General features: G+C 45.1%; 1 protein-coding gene across 3 annotated transcripts in view; it reads left to right on the top strand.

The window, feature by feature from the left end:
- Positions 1–223: 223 nt before the first annotated feature.
- The window catches only part of LOC147640469 (putative apyrase 5), an 89,736-nt gene continuing 71,762 nt past the window's right edge, over positions 224–18,197 (top strand). For 2 of the 3 annotated variants that reach the window (XM_086781003.1, XM_086781013.1), the window contains exons 1-5: positions 230–1,407; positions 6,638–6,750; positions 8,331–8,438; positions 16,324–16,378; positions 16,517–16,708. In XM_086781003.1, the coding sequence (XP_086637129.1) occupies positions 741–1,407; positions 6,638–6,750; positions 8,331–8,438; positions 16,324–16,378; positions 16,517–16,708 (1,135 nt within the window). In that variant the 5' untranslated portion in view covers positions 230–740. Of the gene's footprint in view, positions 1,408–6,637; positions 6,751–8,330; positions 8,439–16,323; positions 16,379–16,516; positions 16,709–18,197 lie in introns of all 3 variants that reach the window. The other variant, XM_086780996.1, reaches the window with a different exon arrangement.

The raw sequence follows: 18,197 nt of genomic DNA, 5'->3' as shown, positions 1-18,197 counted from the left end.
TGTGAACCCGGGATCACAAGATGGGATCACACAGGGTTCACACTTGGATTTCACAGGGATTACACATGCATCACAAAAATCCGACGGCCCACCTTGATCCTCGATTTTTGAGCGACAATGTCCGCCATTGATCCCCTTTGAAAAAAGGGGTGTCAAATAGTCCCGAGGACGGCCCACCCGATCCTCGATTTTTGAGCGACAATGTCCGCCATTGATCCCCTTTGAAAAAAGGGGTGTCAAATAGTCCCGTCGTGTTTCTCCACATATAGCAGAAGAGTTTAACAGCACTGAGTTGCGTCCCTCGCGCCGGCCGGGCGCCTCTCTCTCTACCACGCACACGCACACGCACACGCACCCCCCCTCCTCCTGTTTCTCCACATATAGCAGAAGAGTTTAACAGCACCGAGTTGCGTCCTCGAATCCATCTCCACTTGCGTTCGAGGGCGCATTTCTACGGGCTTCCGAATTGATCAGCCCATCTCCGATCTGAGATTGGGAGCAGTGTGCGGCGATCTGGGGGGTGGCGAGTGAAGCATATACAGGTCAAGTAAACTTCGATGATGTAAGAGAACTTACGCGCGATTTTCGCAATGATCAAGAATCTGTGCTGAAAATCACGGCTTTTGCATGAATTGGGCACATGATAAACGTAGGTGAATCGATTGATGATGCTGCATCAGAAGAATGATTTGGGCACAGGAGAATTGCAAAAGAAGTGAAATCGGGCTGCACCCAGCCCCATGCGTCGCTCAGCCTCTGCCCTAATCTCCTCTCCCAAACAAATGGATTTCAGCAAGCCGTCCAAATTCTCTCCCCGCCTGGCTGCACACAGCAGTAGCTTCTTCCTGCCCTATTTGCCTCAGCCCACCCAGTTGCCCCCCCGCCCATCATCCGGCTCCAAGCCGTGTGGGACCTCCAATGGCCGCCTTGGATGCTTCTGCACTGCTTTCCTTCTCGCCGCCTGCTTTTCCTTATACCTCTTCTCATTTTCTAGAGGATTCCAATTCTCTACTAAATTCAATAGCTTCAAAACCCGGGGCTACATCATCATCATTGATGCAGGAAGCTCTGGTTCTAGAGCCCATGTTTTCCACTACATCAATGATGGTCCACTTCCACTTGTGAGCTTCTCAGGAAGACAAGGCTGGTCTCTGAAGACCAAGCCTGGCTTATCCGCCTATGCTGAGGAGCCTCACAATGCTGGCCAATCCTTAGCACAGCTGCTTGTGTTTGCTTCAAGCAAGGTGCCAGAAAGAGAGAAACCGGCTTCAAGGATCTACTTGATGGCAACAGCAGGTTTGAGAAGACTGGATCTTGGTATTCAGGAGACAATCTTGGAATCTTGTCGTGTCACGCTTAGGGCATCTGGTTTCAAGTTTCGAGATGAGTGGGCATCTGTCATTACAGGTTAGTTTTCTTACTCTACATTCATATTACAGTGGTGCACTATCACAACTGTTTCAGGGTCTCATAATTGGCTCCATGTGTGGCTTTACACCTCTAACCAATGCATGTGTTGTGATGGCTTTCTTGGGAATTGCTTAAGAAATGATTTAAACATTATTGAAACTTCACTCTCATTCAGAATTTATGAATGTCTAACAAAAGACTACGAGGGTCTATGAAACAATTGTTTTGCACCATTACGTGCAGTGCCATTCAACAAAAATGAACCTACTGTTTATTACTGAATTGAATAAAGCTAATTTTTTTGCAAAGAATCTTGCTAAACCTAATATGCATTTTGAACTAACTGAATGTAACACGTGGAAGCTCTGGGTAGTCCTCTTTCAGCCCTAAACACTCTTGGAAACCTTCTGATGCAAAAACGCACCATCTGATGCAAAAACGTAGGTAGAGAGAGAGTAGAGAGAGAGAGTGAGAAGTGCTGGAAATTCAGTATATACTATGGTACAAAAAGGGTACATATCTTTGCAGCCCTTGGCTGCCTCCTTGAAAAGGTGATAACACAACAAAACTGCCCTAGACTAGGACTCCTAATGACTCATACCCCTAGTGGGTTGAATGAATAAACCATAGAGCAAGGGGGGCTATTTATAGCCCCTTGGACTACATGGAGAACTGGCCGACTGCTGGTCGGCCAGTTTGCTAGTTCATAAAATCTATTAAATGCAGCCGACTGGATATTCTTGATGCGCCTGCTGCCCACACCTTGCTGACGTCAGCCGACAGCTCCTTTGGCAGCCAGCATCCCTTTTTCTTGCAGCCGACAGCCCCTCTGATCCATGCTTTGCTCCAAGTCCTGCTCCATGTCCATCTTCTACTGGTTCATGGTCTTTATCTGTTTGCCTCTTCTGGATCCAGCCCTAGAAATGTCCATGGCATCTGTGATGCACATGACATCCCCCTCTGCTAAACTTGATGACGGGAATCCAACCTGCTCTTGGATGACTGTCATCATCCCAATCCTGTCCCGAAGTCCCTCTGTCATCATCCATCCCTGGAAAACCTTTTTCTCTGAAAATCCGATCTGTTCTCCAAACCACTCTGTCTCTGATGAAGATCTATGCATCTGGTCTTCCTCTAGTCCACAATCCATTCCTGCCCTGACTCTGAACACCGTCTTGGTCTTCGTTCCTGGAACTGAGTCTGGCACTCTCACATCACCCTTGGAGGATCAACCTCCCTTGGGACCGTAACCTGTGAACCTATCTGGCTCACGGAACTGCCATCCCCATCTGGCACTGTGGAACACCACCAACAAACCTCCTGGGAGTTCTTCCCGATCTGTGTTCCCGCCTTGGGCTTCGAATCCGTGTACTTTCCTGTACCTTGGACCTGTACACCATCATCTGGGACTGAATCAGTGTTTAGCTTTGCTGAGCCTGATGCTCTGATACCAATGTAACACGCGGAAGCTCTGGGTAGTCCTCTTTCAGCCCTAAACACTCTTGGAAACCTTCTGATGCAAAAACGCAGGTAGAGAGAGAGTAGAGAGAGAGAGTGAGAAGTGCTGGAAATTCAGTATATACTATGGTACAAAAAGGGGGCGGACTGCTGGTCGGCCAGTTTGCTAGTTCATAAAATCTATTAAATGCAGCCGACTGGATATTCTTGATGCGCCTGCTGCCCACACCTTGCTGACGTCAGCCGATAGCTCCTTTGGTAGCCAGCATCCCTTTTTCTTGTAGCCGACAGCCCCTCTGATCCATGCTTTGCTCCAAGTCCTGCTCCATGTCCATCTTCTACTGGTTCATGGTCTTTATCTGTTTGCCTCTTCTGGATCTAGCCCTAGAAATGTCCATGGCATCTGTGATGCACATGACAATGAACAAAGCAGGAAACCTTTCTGTAGTCCTCTCCCGACTGCTGAAATTCTGATTTCTGTAGAAGGGTGCTGTTGGGGCCAAATCTACCACTTTTCATTCCGTGATCTTTTCTCCCTTGGTTGGTTGCTCCAAAAGACTTGTAGAATGGAGAGAGAGGGGTTCTATATATGAAAAAACTAGGTCAACTCAATCAGCTAACTAGGCAGCTAACTTTGCATTACTTGTACAACCTGAGCTGCGTTGACACAATCACACATGATTTCTTGGGCTCACAACCTGGGCTGATTCTTTTGATTAAACCTAACCCTAATTGGGAACCTAGCAATCCAACTAAGTCATCCAACTAGGCGGCTAGGGTTATGCATTCACTTGCATTTTGCATTGATACATTCACACATAATTGTTGGAATTCTCTGAGTCTCAGTGGTGTGAAAGGTCTTTGGTGCAAACACGTCAGGTGTGAACCACCTCTATCTCAGGGTCAAAGATAAGGCCTAGGTGTCTATAAAAGCATGTACGTGGGTCCTTCGTTCACACAATGAGTACCATTCAAGTCGTGCAATCTCTCTCTCATACTTGAGCTCTATTGCTTCTCCCTCTCTTCCTCTCTCTCTTTCACACACTCTAGTATGATGATGATATTTCATCCTCCATAGCTCCATGTGTGATCCTGTGGATGCCAACATGGTATTAGAGTCGCCACTAGTTTGTAGCATTTTTTTTTCTGCTGTGGGTTTTTGTTTTCCATCGTCTCACTAGCTTGCGTTGGATTTTATTGCCATGTAGACGATCATAAGCTTGCATCTTCGTCTTTGCGTTTTCTCTCCTAAGCCAGGGAGGCCACAATCTTCAACGCTCCGTAGCTTCCTCACAGAATAGCTCGCTGCCGCCCTATGCCACCAGCCAGCAGCTGTACTTTGCTTCTCCCGCTGGTAGAAGCTCTTGTGCATTTTCAACACCAGCCTGAGAAGCTCTCATGCGTTTTCAGCACTACCGGTTGTCTTCTACTATAGCATTTTCAGGCTTTTCTCCACAGCGTCTCTCGCCTCTTGATCACCAGCAGTAGGAGCCGTGCCGCCGACCATGCGTGCCGCCCACCGTATGCTGGCTGACCTCGCCGTTCGAGCGTTGATGTCATCCTCACGCTGGCTCCTAATCCTTAAACTTTTTGTGTGCGCTTCTGCTCTTGCGTTCCCTCTCCTCCGGCTACCGCCCTCTGCAGTCAATGCTAACGCTCATGACTTCTACTGTTGCGGGGTGGCACATCAGGAAACGAGCTATTGAGCAGCAGCTACTGTCAAACATAAAATGCAGCCAAAGCTGCTGTGGAGGAAAACACAGCCTCCAAAAGACTCCGAGGAAGATCAACAGGCAGCACAACCAGCCAGGCGCACAGTGGGAGGGGTGGCTGGCGGCTACCTCTTTTGCAGCGGCTTCCTTCACCTTCAGCAACATGTGGTGACAACAACTTGTAAGTAGCCATTCGCATGGAGATATACAACCTTGAGTTTTGTGAAACTCTACGTGGTGTTCACATGGACACCCTCCTAGCTTTTGAGCCCTTCTTCATCACATGTGAGATCCATGACTCCCCAGCACCAATCTCTTCAGCTTTGGGATCATGTGCTTCATCGATGATTGCTTCATTGGCTTTATCTACATCCACGCTTGAGCTCCAAACTCCAGTGTCCATCATCTCGAGAACCATATTGCTTGGACCCCAAGTCTTTCGCTTGGAAATGACGCTGAAAGAGGATGCCTGCTCTACTACAACATATGTTCAAGGGGGGGATTTTCATCTCTCCATGATCTCCTATTTCCTTTTTATGTATGAGTCAAGGGTTCTCTGCCCAGGTTGTCCACCAAAATCTTGGATGTCTTTTGGAGTTGTTGTACAGCCTTGATGCTATAAAAGGCAAATATGTATTCTTATCCCAGTTAGGAGTTGGGGGAGGGTGACTAAGTAATAATCTCAGCTTCGGTCATAAGCTGATTGAGGGAATAGTTATGGCACGGGATGTGCACATGGCTAGGTCGCCTCTCTGCAGTGATGTGATGGAGTTGGAGATGTGAAAGGTCTTTGGTGTGAACACATTAGGTGTGAACCACCTCTATCTAAGGGTCAAAGATAAGGCATAGGTGCCTATAAAAGCATGAACTTGGGTCCTTCATTCACACAATGAGTACCATTCAAGTTGTGCAATCTCTCTATCATACTTGAGCTCTATTGCTTCTCTCTCTCTCTTTCTTTGTGTTTCACACACTCTAGTATGATGATGATATTTCATCCTCCATAGCTCCATGTGTGATCCCGTGGATGCCAACAATAATTTCTCTCACACAACACGGGTTGATTTTTCTGCTAAATCCTAACCTTAATCAGAAATTTAGCATGACATATGCATTTGAGAGAGCATGTGACATCTCTGTGGCCAGGCTGGTCTTCATGTAGCAGGCCGGCAGCCCTTCTATTGGCAGACTGGGGCTTCTAGGCACTGTAGATTGAGCCTTTTGTAGAGCATTTTTGTGGTCTAGGGCTGATCGAGAGTTGATCTACAACGATGTTTGGGCTGAGATCAGGGATCAACATTTACAGTATCATTTTGTAAGTAAGAGCACCATTGTACGGTGTACCACATTTTCTTCTACATAGTTGTGTGTGGAGCATGTGTTCAGCTCTAGAGAAGTGAAGAAACTCAGTTTGATGGTTTATCTATGAAGACTTGTCTAGTACAGTGGCATATCTTTATGCATGTGAACTTGCACCTACTCTTGGGCAGTGATGACGTGAGTGGGGTTGTCATAGCACGGAGTTTATGCTGTATATGATGGAGTTCATGTGTTGTGAGTAGACTTTCATGGTGTTAGGATTGCACTTTGGTTTTTGTTAATTTTGGGAAATAAACTGAACTTTTCATGACTTTCCATGAAGTGCATTCCATACGGAAATTCGTAAAATATTTATGATCCGTACCATATGGACATGGGAAAATTTTAAGTTATTATTATTATTCTTGTTTGGGTTCCCTCCCTCTGCTAATCCAATGGGGGCATCACGTATAGAAAGTAGAAGGTAGTGCTGTGGCAGCTTATAAAAAGAATAATTGAATACTTTCACAGAAATGAAAAAAAACATCAGAGTTCAAATATGCGATGATGTAGTCAAGTTAATGAGTGTTCAAGATACTGTGCGTGTGATTTTAGGAACAGAAAGTGTGCGCCAAAACATACAGGGTGGGGTTGTGGTTAAAAGTACTGTGTTTTTGTTTGAGCTTTTATCTGCAAGTATCTTCCAATAATGTGAAGGGAACAGTGTGTTTATTGTGAACTATTTGGGTTTTGAGCAGGGACAGATGAAGGAGTATTTGCTTGGGTAGCTGCTAATTATGCCCTTGGAAGTCTTGGAAGAAGTCCAGAGGATACTGTTGGAATAATTGAGCTGGGTGGGGCTTCTGTCCAGGTTTTTCTTCGTTCTTTCCTTTCAACTTCTCCAGTGGTTTAAGCATATGCACCACATATAGGAGCTTTGCCTTCTGTCCTTGCACTCATGTAATCAGTCAGAAACTTGCTAGCTAGATGAGTTTGTTGTAATTGCTGTGATTCTTCGCTCTTTGACATTTAACACTTAAAGTCTCAAATAAAGATTGAAGATAAAATCTTATTTTTTGGAGTGTTTTTAATTACGCAATAATCTGTTGCTGTCAATTACCGTTCCATCAATGCATTGTTTCACTCTGAGAAAATGTGGCGGTGCACTTGCTTCTATGTGAGATTGTTGGGCCTAAGTACTCCTCATAGAAACAATAAAGGAAAGAAAAGCTGGTGTTTCACTAGGTGATGGCTTATCGACCAAGTGTTTCCGGGGGATTGAGCATCTTCTTGGTAGTCTTTCTTTTTCGCCAAAGAAAAGTGTGGGAGAGATGTTTTGCTACATATAATAAGACATGAGAGCATCATCAACCAAGTGTTTCCTGTGGATTGAGTATCTCCTTAGTAGTCTTTCTTTTTCGCCAAAGAAAAGTGTGGGATAGATGTTTTGCTACATATAATAAGACATGAGAGCATCATGATCAGCAAGCTCTTTATTGGACTTGAACCAGGGGATGTGAGGTCAACTGCCCAAAAACTGCTGGATACATGGACAATGTTTGGTCTAAGGAGTCAACAAGGAAGGAATTGGTTTAAAGTTGCTGAAAATGTGCCTGAAAATATTGCTTTTCTAGGCGTGTTAGAGATGTGTATCCTTGGTCCAATCTTGCTTTTTCTGCTAATTTCATGACATTTTGGGCCTGAGAATGTACGTGTTCTGAATGAAGATGTCCTTTGCAGCCCTCCATAGCTCATGTCCTTTCTTACAGAAGGAATGTAATGCTTCTACAATCCCTCTTACTGTGTCACAGTAGTGCTACATCATCTGCATATAAGAGAACAGAGATTGCATGGTTCAGTGCTACATCATGTGTATAAAAGAGGAAGGCTTTTGAACATGTGCTGCTTGTGATGTTTCTCGCTTGACAAACTCAAATCCCTTGGGTCCCCACCTATGACACTCTTTGCTTTGAGCAGGGGATTTGAGGGTCAGGAGAGACTAGCATTTTAAGCGACAGTCCTTGAATTTCAAAGTGATCTATTCTTGAAACCTCCACTTTGGACGACTTCTGATTCTTGTATGTTCTATTATACTTAATACAAGTCCCTAAAAAGAAAAAGATTGTGTGACTTTGCTTCAAAAGTGTTTTATGTGACTATGGCCTTGTTTGGATCATCTTTTTTAATGGTATCAATGCGGATGTCCATGATTTCGAAATGTCAAGTTTGTCTTTTGGCTCTTATTTATATGTTTCTAATCAGACGAAAGATAGGGGCTTCAGGATTCAAGTATAGTGAGCTGTCAAAACATATTGTTTTAATTTTGTGAAATGAAATTTTGATGATGCTGAAAGCCCAAAAACATGGGTGGGGAGATTTCTTGGGATCGATAATGCATTTGCATATGAAAGTGTTATATGCCTGCCGAATCTTAACTTGGTTTTATTTTAGGTAACATTTGTACCTGATATGCTTCCACCTCCTGAATTTCTTCATACTATGGATCTAGGAGGAGTAACATACCCTCTTTACACTCACAGCTTTCTTCATTTAGGCCAGGTTTGTTTTGCCCAAATTTTTAAGATTTCATATTTAATTTGAATTAAATTATTGTCGATTTTTTTAATTTTGATTTTATGTAGGGTTGCCTTTAAGACTAAGCACCTTGAAAACCTCTCTTTAATGAATTGATTCTTTTGAATAATTAGTAAACGTACAGAAAGAACTGTGCCTCCCACGAAAAGCAAAGTTCAGCAAACATGTGAGATATTTGCTGAATAATGACTTAATGCTTATATATTATGCTGAGTCGCTGGTCGGTCCAGTCCCCTGCTGCTGTATAAATATTGGTATTAAATGCCCCTTTAATAGGCTGTGCTTACTTAACTGTTGCCCACACTTTGCTGGCCACTTGCTAGGATCTGGCCGCCTGCTGCTTGGGCTCCTGCTGGCTACGGACAGGATGTCTACAGGCTGCCGACAGGGTTCCCATGCCCTCTAATGCTGTAGATACTGATGCTGATGATGGTGCTGATGATGATGATACTAATCTGATGTCCTACATGCTGTCTAACTGACATCCTATTCAGGGATTATGCTGTTCATGCTGGAGATTAGCCACGGCACGGGTGTGCACATGACAACCACATACTTTGATCTGGTCAACGAGACGGATGATTACAAAATTTGCTAAGTTCAGATGTTTTTAAAGCATAAAGCTTTTATTTGATGGTGGGATGCAGCCAAAGCCAATCACGTGGCAAGAATTTGTGGATGCTTTTCGTCGACAGTTTGTCGTGGTGGATCCCTTCAGGTCTACCATAAACTGAAGGACTTGGACATGAAAAGAAAAACCTTCGATAGGTATGCTGAAGAATTGAAGGACTCCCTATCGCAGTGAAAAATGGACCCACATCATGTGATATCCATATTTGTTTTTGGGTTAGATCGGATTACCAACTCGAGGTATCCTGGAATGAAATAAAAGCTTCGGAGGATGCTCTTAAGTACGTCATAGCATGAGAAACATGGCTAGAAAGGCCTAACACTTGTAAAATCCCTTTATTTCCCTCCAGTCACTTGCTCTCGGGTGACCTAGTGGGAAAAGGTTTATGAAGTATAAAAGCCAAATTCTCATGTTTTGTAAGACTCTCCCTATTCATGGAGTAGTGTTATTCTCCTAATATTCGTAATTCATGGAAGACTTCTTATGCAAGAACCTTTTCCAAGCACAAAAGATAAACGTTTTTTTTTTGTTTTTTGGGGGGTTTTAAGAGCTTATTACATCATTTGGGATTTTTTTTTTCGGGAAAAAGATCCTTCTATTAGTTAATGAAAAAACAACCACAAAGGGCTAGATACAACCACGAAGGGCTAAATATACAAACTCGCCTCATATAAGGGCGGGAATCAAATGATCATAGGGGGAAGAGACACTTCTCCTCCGGCTGGCCGCTTTGTGAGGAGAAGGCTATCTCATAAAGAGGGGGGGGGGGGGGGAACACACACAGGTGTGGTCTGTAATGCCAAGTGGGTTCACCATCTCTGTCCGTGAGAAATGGGCACGCCTCCAAAGCCTCAAGAAAGCTTCTTGCCGCTTCCGCATGCAGTCAGAACCTCCCTTCAACTTCTTGCACTGACCGTGGAGGGTGTGAATGATATTGAGCCATATGCTGCTGATAGACTCAACCGGCGGAGTGTGGGTATCCTCGATGGCCTCGCTGCATCTAGCTCGCCAAATGTGCCAGGCTACTATGCTACTGCAAATCTCCCATCTCTAGCATGAGCGTGGTTGCCAGTAGTCTGTAGGTGGGGCTTTAACTGGTACTGCCGAAATATGATGGTGAGAGACCTCCATCCTCCTCATAAGCCCTGACCACTCTAGCCTCAGTGGCCCAAGTGATAGTGCCCCATGTAATGATTCGGGTCGATGCCCTGTCCATAGTGAAGATGCGGAGAATCTGCTGCTAAATCTGCTGAGCCTTCGAGCAATCCCAAAGACAATGTCGCTGAGATTCCTTAGGGTGGCCGCACTACGGGCAAGGTGCTAGCCGACCTCCAACTGCTAGCCAAGTACCAACCGCTAAGCTTCTGCCAAAGAAAGAGGTGATCTTTCTAGGCCAAAAACTGTCCCAAAGCCTCTTCCAAAAATCTGAAAGGAAATGTTGTGAGAGGCCTTGTGATGTCTGCTAATGTGCCGCTGCTGCCAGGGTGCCATCAATCTCTGGCATATGGATCCTTTGGCCTAGCCACACTGTATATGCAAAGAAGGGAGCATCTAGAGTCTCCTCTCGATCCGCGGGGTCATGCCAAGTCCACTCTCCTGGGTCCCATTGTAGGCGCGTGAGGTCGACACTCCCATATCCATAGCCGCCAGAACCTCCCTGACCACCTTGGCCGGTGGTGCGTCTATGTGCCACTCCCGTGCCCGAAAACCAATCACCCTCACCCTCTGCAAGGTGCAGCCACTAAAGTCCTCTAAGGGGAGCTCAGATCTCTCTAGTCTGCCATGGGATCCACTAGAAAAAGTGAGCAGACCACTCCCCTCATCTGCTTCGTGGACCGCTACGAGAATTGTTAGAATTTATGCATCTCAGTGTATTTGGGGTTGTACCTATTTTAGGGCATTTAATGTGTTCCTACTTGATTTAGTAGGTCGTGAGTTGGTCGGCCTGCTTTACTGCTGTCGGCCAAGTCATACATGCACTATATAAAGAGTTCCCACATTTCTCATTTCATTCATCCAATCCCTTGCACAAGTTCAACATTCTCTTGTTGGCCGTGCCATTGTAAAGCTTCAAGCTAATATAAAAGGTGATCTTTTTTTTTTTTTTTTTGGTTGTTGTTGTTGTTGTTGTTGTTGTTGTTCAACTGGCTTTTGGCCCAAGATCCTCCCATAGTTACCAAATTTCACCGCCCGTAGATAGCCGCCCGCCCGCAGGCGCTTATTTATCCACCCGTAGGCGATGCCGCCGAGGAAGCACCAAGGGGGGTTTTGAACCCAGGACCTCTTGGTCCTAGGCAAACACCTTCACCACTTGATCTTGTCCACAAGCTCTCTCTACTCTCTCTCGTCTTGTTTATGCTTCCGCCTGTGCATTCTCCAACATGGTCTCATTCACTTAGGTTCAGGCTGCTCGATCTACTGCAAATCTGCCCGCCATCTCTTCTGTGCCTTGCGTTTTCTGCCCTAGCTCCTCCTGGTTGCAGATCAGTCTCAAACAGTGGTTGCGTTTCCCTAATATGCTGTGTTTTCTGGTCCAGCCAGCCCTCTTCTTGCTGCCAGCCAGTTTCTTGGCTGCGTTTTCTTCTACAAAGGCAAGTGTTGGAGTTTTGGCTGTGTTTTCTGCTCCGGCATTAGTTATTGGTGAGTTTCTTGCATGTGGAGTTGCCAGACAAGTGGCTGTACATCTCTTTCTTCCTCCACAAGTCCCCACCCTTCCAGTAGGAGGTTCCCAGTGGTTTCTTGGACTGTTTTACTGCTGTCCAGCCTCTGTCTCTCTCCGGTTTGAGAGGGGGCTGATTGGTTCTGGAGCCTCGCTTCGTTGGAAAGCACTTGAGAGAAGTTTTTGAGAGGTGAGATCTGTGTTTCTTGTTGCTGTGGATATGGCTCCCCCCTGTACGAACAGGGATAACAAGTTGAAAAGGACTCAACTATGCCATTGGAAGCTTCAAATGCGGATTTGGTTCATCCACAAGGGTTTGTGGGATATTGTTCAGGGCATTGAGAGGAAGCCTGAGCGTCCTCAGAACGCTAGGTGGACTCAGGATCAAGAGAATGAATTCGTTGTGGAATTACAAGACTGGGAGAATCGGGACTCGAAGGCGCATTCGGTGCATCCCACGATGGACTATCACCTGCCATAGCCTCCCTTCTGCACGTGCCTTGTCTTACATTGCCGGCTTGAGCCTTCCTAGTTTGGAGTAAGGCAAGGTGCATTGTTCGAGTTCTTGGAGCGAGAGTCTCCCAGGGTAGACCTTGATTGGGTCTGGTTTTGATCCTCACCATTGGCAATTGCCACAATATCATTAGGATAATTTTTCGAGTATAATCAAATAAGCGTTGTAACTGTTTCACAAAAATACATTTGAATGTCTCCAGATTGGGAGGTCTTTGGTTTTCCACCGTTATATTTCATCTCGGCACTTTGCACAAGCAAAAGTGACCAATCAAAAGTCTGTGGCTCGAACATACGCTTTGCGTGTCTAAACCATAGAGGAAGTGACCTCCCTTGTCCTCTTTTGATTTTTGCAAGTGTGAAGCCAAATGGGTGAATTTATTGGCAAACTGGAGGACTCGCTGCCCGTACTAGTGCAATCTCCTATACTCATCCTCGACCTGCTCAAGATAGTGAGGCGATAGAATCCACTTCTTGAGGTGCATGACAACTGGTCCCATTCATAGACAACAACCCCAAAGTTGGAATTTGCCTGGGTCCAATGTGTCCACCAAGAGATAGCTTCCCCTTCTATGTAGCAACTAACTAATGCAACCTTTTCTACATCTGACTGCCTATCATCAGCAAAATAAGCCTCAAACTAATGAATCTATGAGTACAAATTTGTGGGGTTGAGTTTACCATTATACTTACTAAAAGTCACCCTTTTGTGAAGGTGAGTTGAAGAAGTTGCCGGTACCTTCCTTATGTTGAGAGCTGCAAGGAACCGCCCGTGCTCCACGTGTCGTCTTCTTTCCTCCTGTGTGGCAGTGTGGGCCACTGCCTACATTTGAAGCTCAAACTCCCGTACCTGTAAATCATGTAAAGCACGGGACTGCTGTGTTAACTCCTCAATGGAGGTAGCGGAAGCAGATATCGGGGAAGGGGTCCTGGAAAGGATCTCGGTAATGACTGATAGAGGAAAGGGGGTGGGAATGGGTGTCAAGGTATCCGTTTCTCCAAGGCCTGTATAGAAGCCTTGCATCCTAGCATTTGTTCCCCTTGGTGTGCTAGTATGCTCATAAATTCATGGAATGTGGCATTTGTGGCAACTTGGCTTCTTGATGCAGTCGCTGTAGGAGAGTTTCTTTAGGGGTCTGGTGTTCTCTCTCATCGTCGGATTTCGCCATAGCAAGAGTGGTCAAGTTTTTCCCTAACCGCAACAAAACCATCCACTATGTGTGTGGGAGACGTTTCCGGTCGCTTCTCGAGGCTATAAACCAACCATCCTGCGAGGGACAGGAGTCGCACCGGAATGGGAGTGCTACCGGCACCGAAAAACCAACCATACAAATGATTTTTTTTTTTCCTTGGCTGAATCTCTTCACCAAAAGGCAAAAAGCTCTGATACCATTGTAACATGCGGAAGCTTACAAATAGGACTATACTTTGATAGGAATATTCAGCAACTTGGTTCTTGACGATTGCACAATGTAGCGGGGATTTGGGGGGGAGAGAGAAATGAAATGAAATGAAATGTTATATTAACGTCTTCAAAAGGCCATAATGACCTATGAGACCAAAAGTTACATCATGGTGGATCTGATACAATGTCTGGATAAAAAAACCCAGAAAATGAAAAATAAAGATGATACTACCGGCACCTAGAAAATGAAACTGGAACTGGAATATAGCGAGGGGGGGGGGGGTACGCTATGGAGGTGAGTGGAGTATAGTGAGGGGATACAATATCATGTGGGACGGAGGGGTACACTATGGAGGTGCCTCCATCTCATAATATGTGCCGCATCGGACACTGGCGGATCTCCTCAATATCCTCTGTGGTCAGCACCCTGACTGGGTGTCCCGCATGCCTCGCAAGAATAATCCGAATCTGTCGCTGCAACCTCCGTCTATGCTGGGATGCCCCCCTCCGTAGTCGTGGGCGTCTGGACCACCCAAGCTCAATCGCACGATCAATCAGTGTACCCCTGGTGTGGGCGGTATCCATGTCCTGCTGCTGTGCTGTGGTCCATCTGGCGCAGTGATGGCTGGACTAAAGAAATCTGTAATGTGCCTCTGAGTCTGGCTCTCTGTGCGCCTAAGCAGGCTATCTCTATGTCTCCGCAGCTCAAGCAAGAACAATCCCAAACACCTCTGGTCCTGGTACCCCATGACTCTGGAAAGTGTTCCAAAACCCTCTCTGAATAAACAGTGGAAACGACCATGTATCTCATAGTATGCAGTACAATGGCATATATAATGCAGCTCTGTCTCTGGCTCCCCATGGCATACTCGGCATATCCTGGCCTCAGCTGGTATACCTCTATATCGGCCCATCTCAATCTCAAGCTGGTGTGAGGATGTGCGAATCTGACCAAGAGAGAGAGAGAGAGAGAGAGAGAGAGAGAGAGAGAGAGAGAGAGGAGAACAAAAACAAGTACACCCGATTGGGTCCCAAATACCCTTTGAAGGGCCCCCACCAAGGACTGGTATATTATTTGCTTTATTGTATGATGTAAAAGATTGACTTATTGGAGATCTTTTTTGGCTGGAAATCTGCAGCCTGAAGTTTACCTATTCTTGACCTTCAAGTTCACCTTTGCTTTAGGCTCCCTCTCGCTGTCCTGGCCCTTGGAGTACTTCAGCACTTTGTGAATAATGAGATGCATTAGCCTATTCCAAGCCTATGCTTATATATGGCTCCCTACTGCTGGTCGGTTTGCATAAATACTTGTCGGCCAGTTTGCTGAAGTCCTATGACCTGTTGTAACCACCATAAATGTGGCGCCTTTTCACATGTGGCCCCTAAGGGCTGGCGGACTTGTTGCTTCTGCTGGCTGACTATGGCCTGAGTGCCCAGTGCCCAGATGCTGGCTGACTTGAGGCATGGCCCTTCCTATGGGCTGCCGACTTGCTGCCCAGCCCTTCCATGGGCTGGTTGCTTGGGCATGGGGGCCTCCTTGACCCCTAGGGTGGCCCATAGGGCTGCCCCTTTGCCTATATGCCCACATACTAATGTATGCTTGCAACAAGATTCCCAAAACCTAACATTGGTGTCCTAGGCAATGCCCGGAACACCCCTACATCATCCCAAAGGGTGACTCACAGTACGAACTGGCACTGCTCCATGTGCGGGACATGCACACATGACCATGACCATGTACGGGACTTGTACACCTGACCCTGGATGCTTAGAGTGGATTCTTGGTTGACTCGTCCTAGACTAGGGCGCACAAGGGGCCAGTTACCACTTGAGGCCCTACACCTGCTGTACAGATATGTCCACGTGGCATCCAAGTGCGGGATGCACGTGACAACAAGCACGACTCATGAGGGTGAAAGGAAATATTAGAGTGTTACATACCTAGTGCTAATCCTCGGGATTAGTGGCCTAATCTGGCAAGGTTAGGGGAGCCTTGGGATTAGGAGACAACAGGCTAATATGGCAGATAAGGTTATTATCAATAAATCCTTGTGTGCTGGCTATTTATAACAGGACGGTTATTTATAACAATAGCGGGCACTATATAAGTGGAACATGGATTATTCTTGTCATAACCTTACTATTGGTCGACCAAGACTCCAACCACATATGTGGTAGAGCATAGATTGGCATGCCGAAGGTCTCTATGGGGCACACTGTCATGGATTTGTGGGAGTTAGACTTTAGCCCTTGGCTCGGGGGTGGTTCAAACCATAGAACCTATGGTTGGGAGGTGAGCTAGCCTGCACCCCTCTTAGGGGGTTTGTACTAATCACTTGAGTTTCGTGTTTAGGAGATCCGTCGGCTGTTAACATGGAGTGAAAGAGAAGGGTTAAATTTGAATCTTTTACACATTATTATTATCACATCCTTTGCATACAGGTATGAGAGGAAGTTTTGTATCTCTTTTTCCTCTGTACCACAGTTTGTAGATCAGATTGTTGACTTTGCCAGGTTTCAAGTGATCAAAGTATGGCAAGAGCTGAAAACATTAGCTTTAGCTAATACATATTCTTTTCTTAAAATTTGGAAGTTTTCTGAGGTGTTATCTGTGCTGAAAAATGTCTGGCTTTGGATGCAGGAAGCAGCATGGGATGGCCTTGTACGTCTCCTCCTCTCTAGAACTATACAACCACGTATGATGAACATGCTGCACCCATCTTTGTTTCATCCATTCATGTTTTATCTTTTAAATCTTGAGAATTCAGAGTAGATGTTTGAAGAGTCATGTTTAGATATATGAATGCATTGGATTTAAATGGGGATGGATGCAGCCTTCCATTCCATAGACGGAGGAGTGGTTGATCCTTGTACTCCAAGAGGGTTTGTCATGAGTTCTGAAGAGCTTGCAAGGATGTCAGCAACCGTGGTTAACGCTGATCACGTCAGAGCACCATCTGTACTTTCAGCTGGAAATTTTTCAGAATGCCGGAATGTTGCCGTCCACCTCCTCCAAATGGGTCAAGGTAAATTCTATCTTCTTATGATGCACCCACATTCCTCATAGGCTCTGCCCTTGTTAGACTAGGCCTCAAGCCTAAAAATACAATTGAGCGTTTTTTGTCTTCAAATGTGCTATGCACAGTAACAAATGTGAATGGCTTTTATGTAACTTCAATACTTGATTCTGTTTGGAGCGAGACTGCTGGCAGCTGCATTCCTTCTAAGAATGGGGTAGGTTAAACCTGAGCAATTAATCCTTTCGAGCCTGGAGGTGTGATTATATTGAAAGGGAAGGCGTATGCACTCTCTGCATGTGTGTGAAATCTGGTAGTGTATGGGCATACTGTATCCCACAATCAAAATACATGAAGTTTTATGTAACTTCAGCCTTGTTATGTGATTGTGGGAGTGCTTCACAAACACACGCAATTGATGAATCGAAACGGTAGCAACAGACCAGCTTTGAAATTTACTCGCACAGGCCCAAACAGAAGCCCATAAATGGCCTTAGATCAGGGCACCCTTTTTTTACAGTTGTTTGGCTGTTCCTACAGCCTGTACAAATCCTATCTTCTTCTTCTGTACCGGCTTGTACAGCTGACACTTGTAGGAAATGTGCATGCTTTCTTAATAACTAAGTATTTCTGTTTTCTTTTGATGATCTGCTGTCAGACTTTTCCCATAATCTTCATTAATGGTAGTGTTTGGTACTTGGCCATTTTACACCTAACAAAAAGTCCTACTTCAATAAAAGTAATTACTCTGTCTGATGGTGATCAACCCTCAAATAATATTAAAAGTGGATAATTCACTGGCATAAAATGTCATCCTCAACCATGCACATATTAATCAGTGCACAGTGAGCTTATCTAAATCAAGAAAAAATCAGACTGCATAAGATTGATTTGAAGAGCTCTTTCTTGGGTTGATAGCTGGAGTGGTAAAGATGTTTGTCTAGGACCAGGAGGTTTTGGGTTCAAAACCCCACGGGATACTTCCTTACGGGCGGTGAAAAATGATAACTATGTGAGGATCTTGGGCCTAAGGCAAAAAGAAAAAAATAGAAGGCCATGAAATTGGCCCGTGTTTGCATTTTGTGCTTGTCATTCAAAAGCTGTTATATGGACGAGTATGCATTGTACACAAAAGGAGGGCCAGTTATACAAAACTTGTCATATCAAGTTTTGTATAGTCTCCTCTCAATGCTTGTTCAATTATTAGCAATCTTTGTGTCAAGAAGGCCATGAAATTGGCCTGTGTTTGCATGTTGTACTTGTCTTTCGAAGACTGTTATATGGACACATATGCTGTGCTTAGAGCCTTATGGTGATATGTCAACATGTTTCATAAATGTCAGTTATAAGATACATGAGATTTGTTTTAAAAAATTTAAAAGACATCAAGTGAACAGCACGATCCTTGATCTTTATTTGGTTTGTAAAACAGGCTGCTTTTAATGCAACTTAATTACATTGCATGTGTGCAAGTGTGTATGTTTTGGATGAATACGTG

This window comes from Cibotium barometz, chromosome 3, assembly GCF_041138505.1.
Source record: "Cibotium barometz isolate CiBa-2024 chromosome 3, ASM4113850v1, whole genome shotgun sequence".
Classification (NCBI taxonomy): Eukaryota; Viridiplantae; Streptophyta; class Polypodiopsida; order Cyatheales; family Cibotiaceae; genus Cibotium; species Cibotium barometz.
This window is presented reverse-complemented; position numbering and strand designations above follow the sequence as displayed.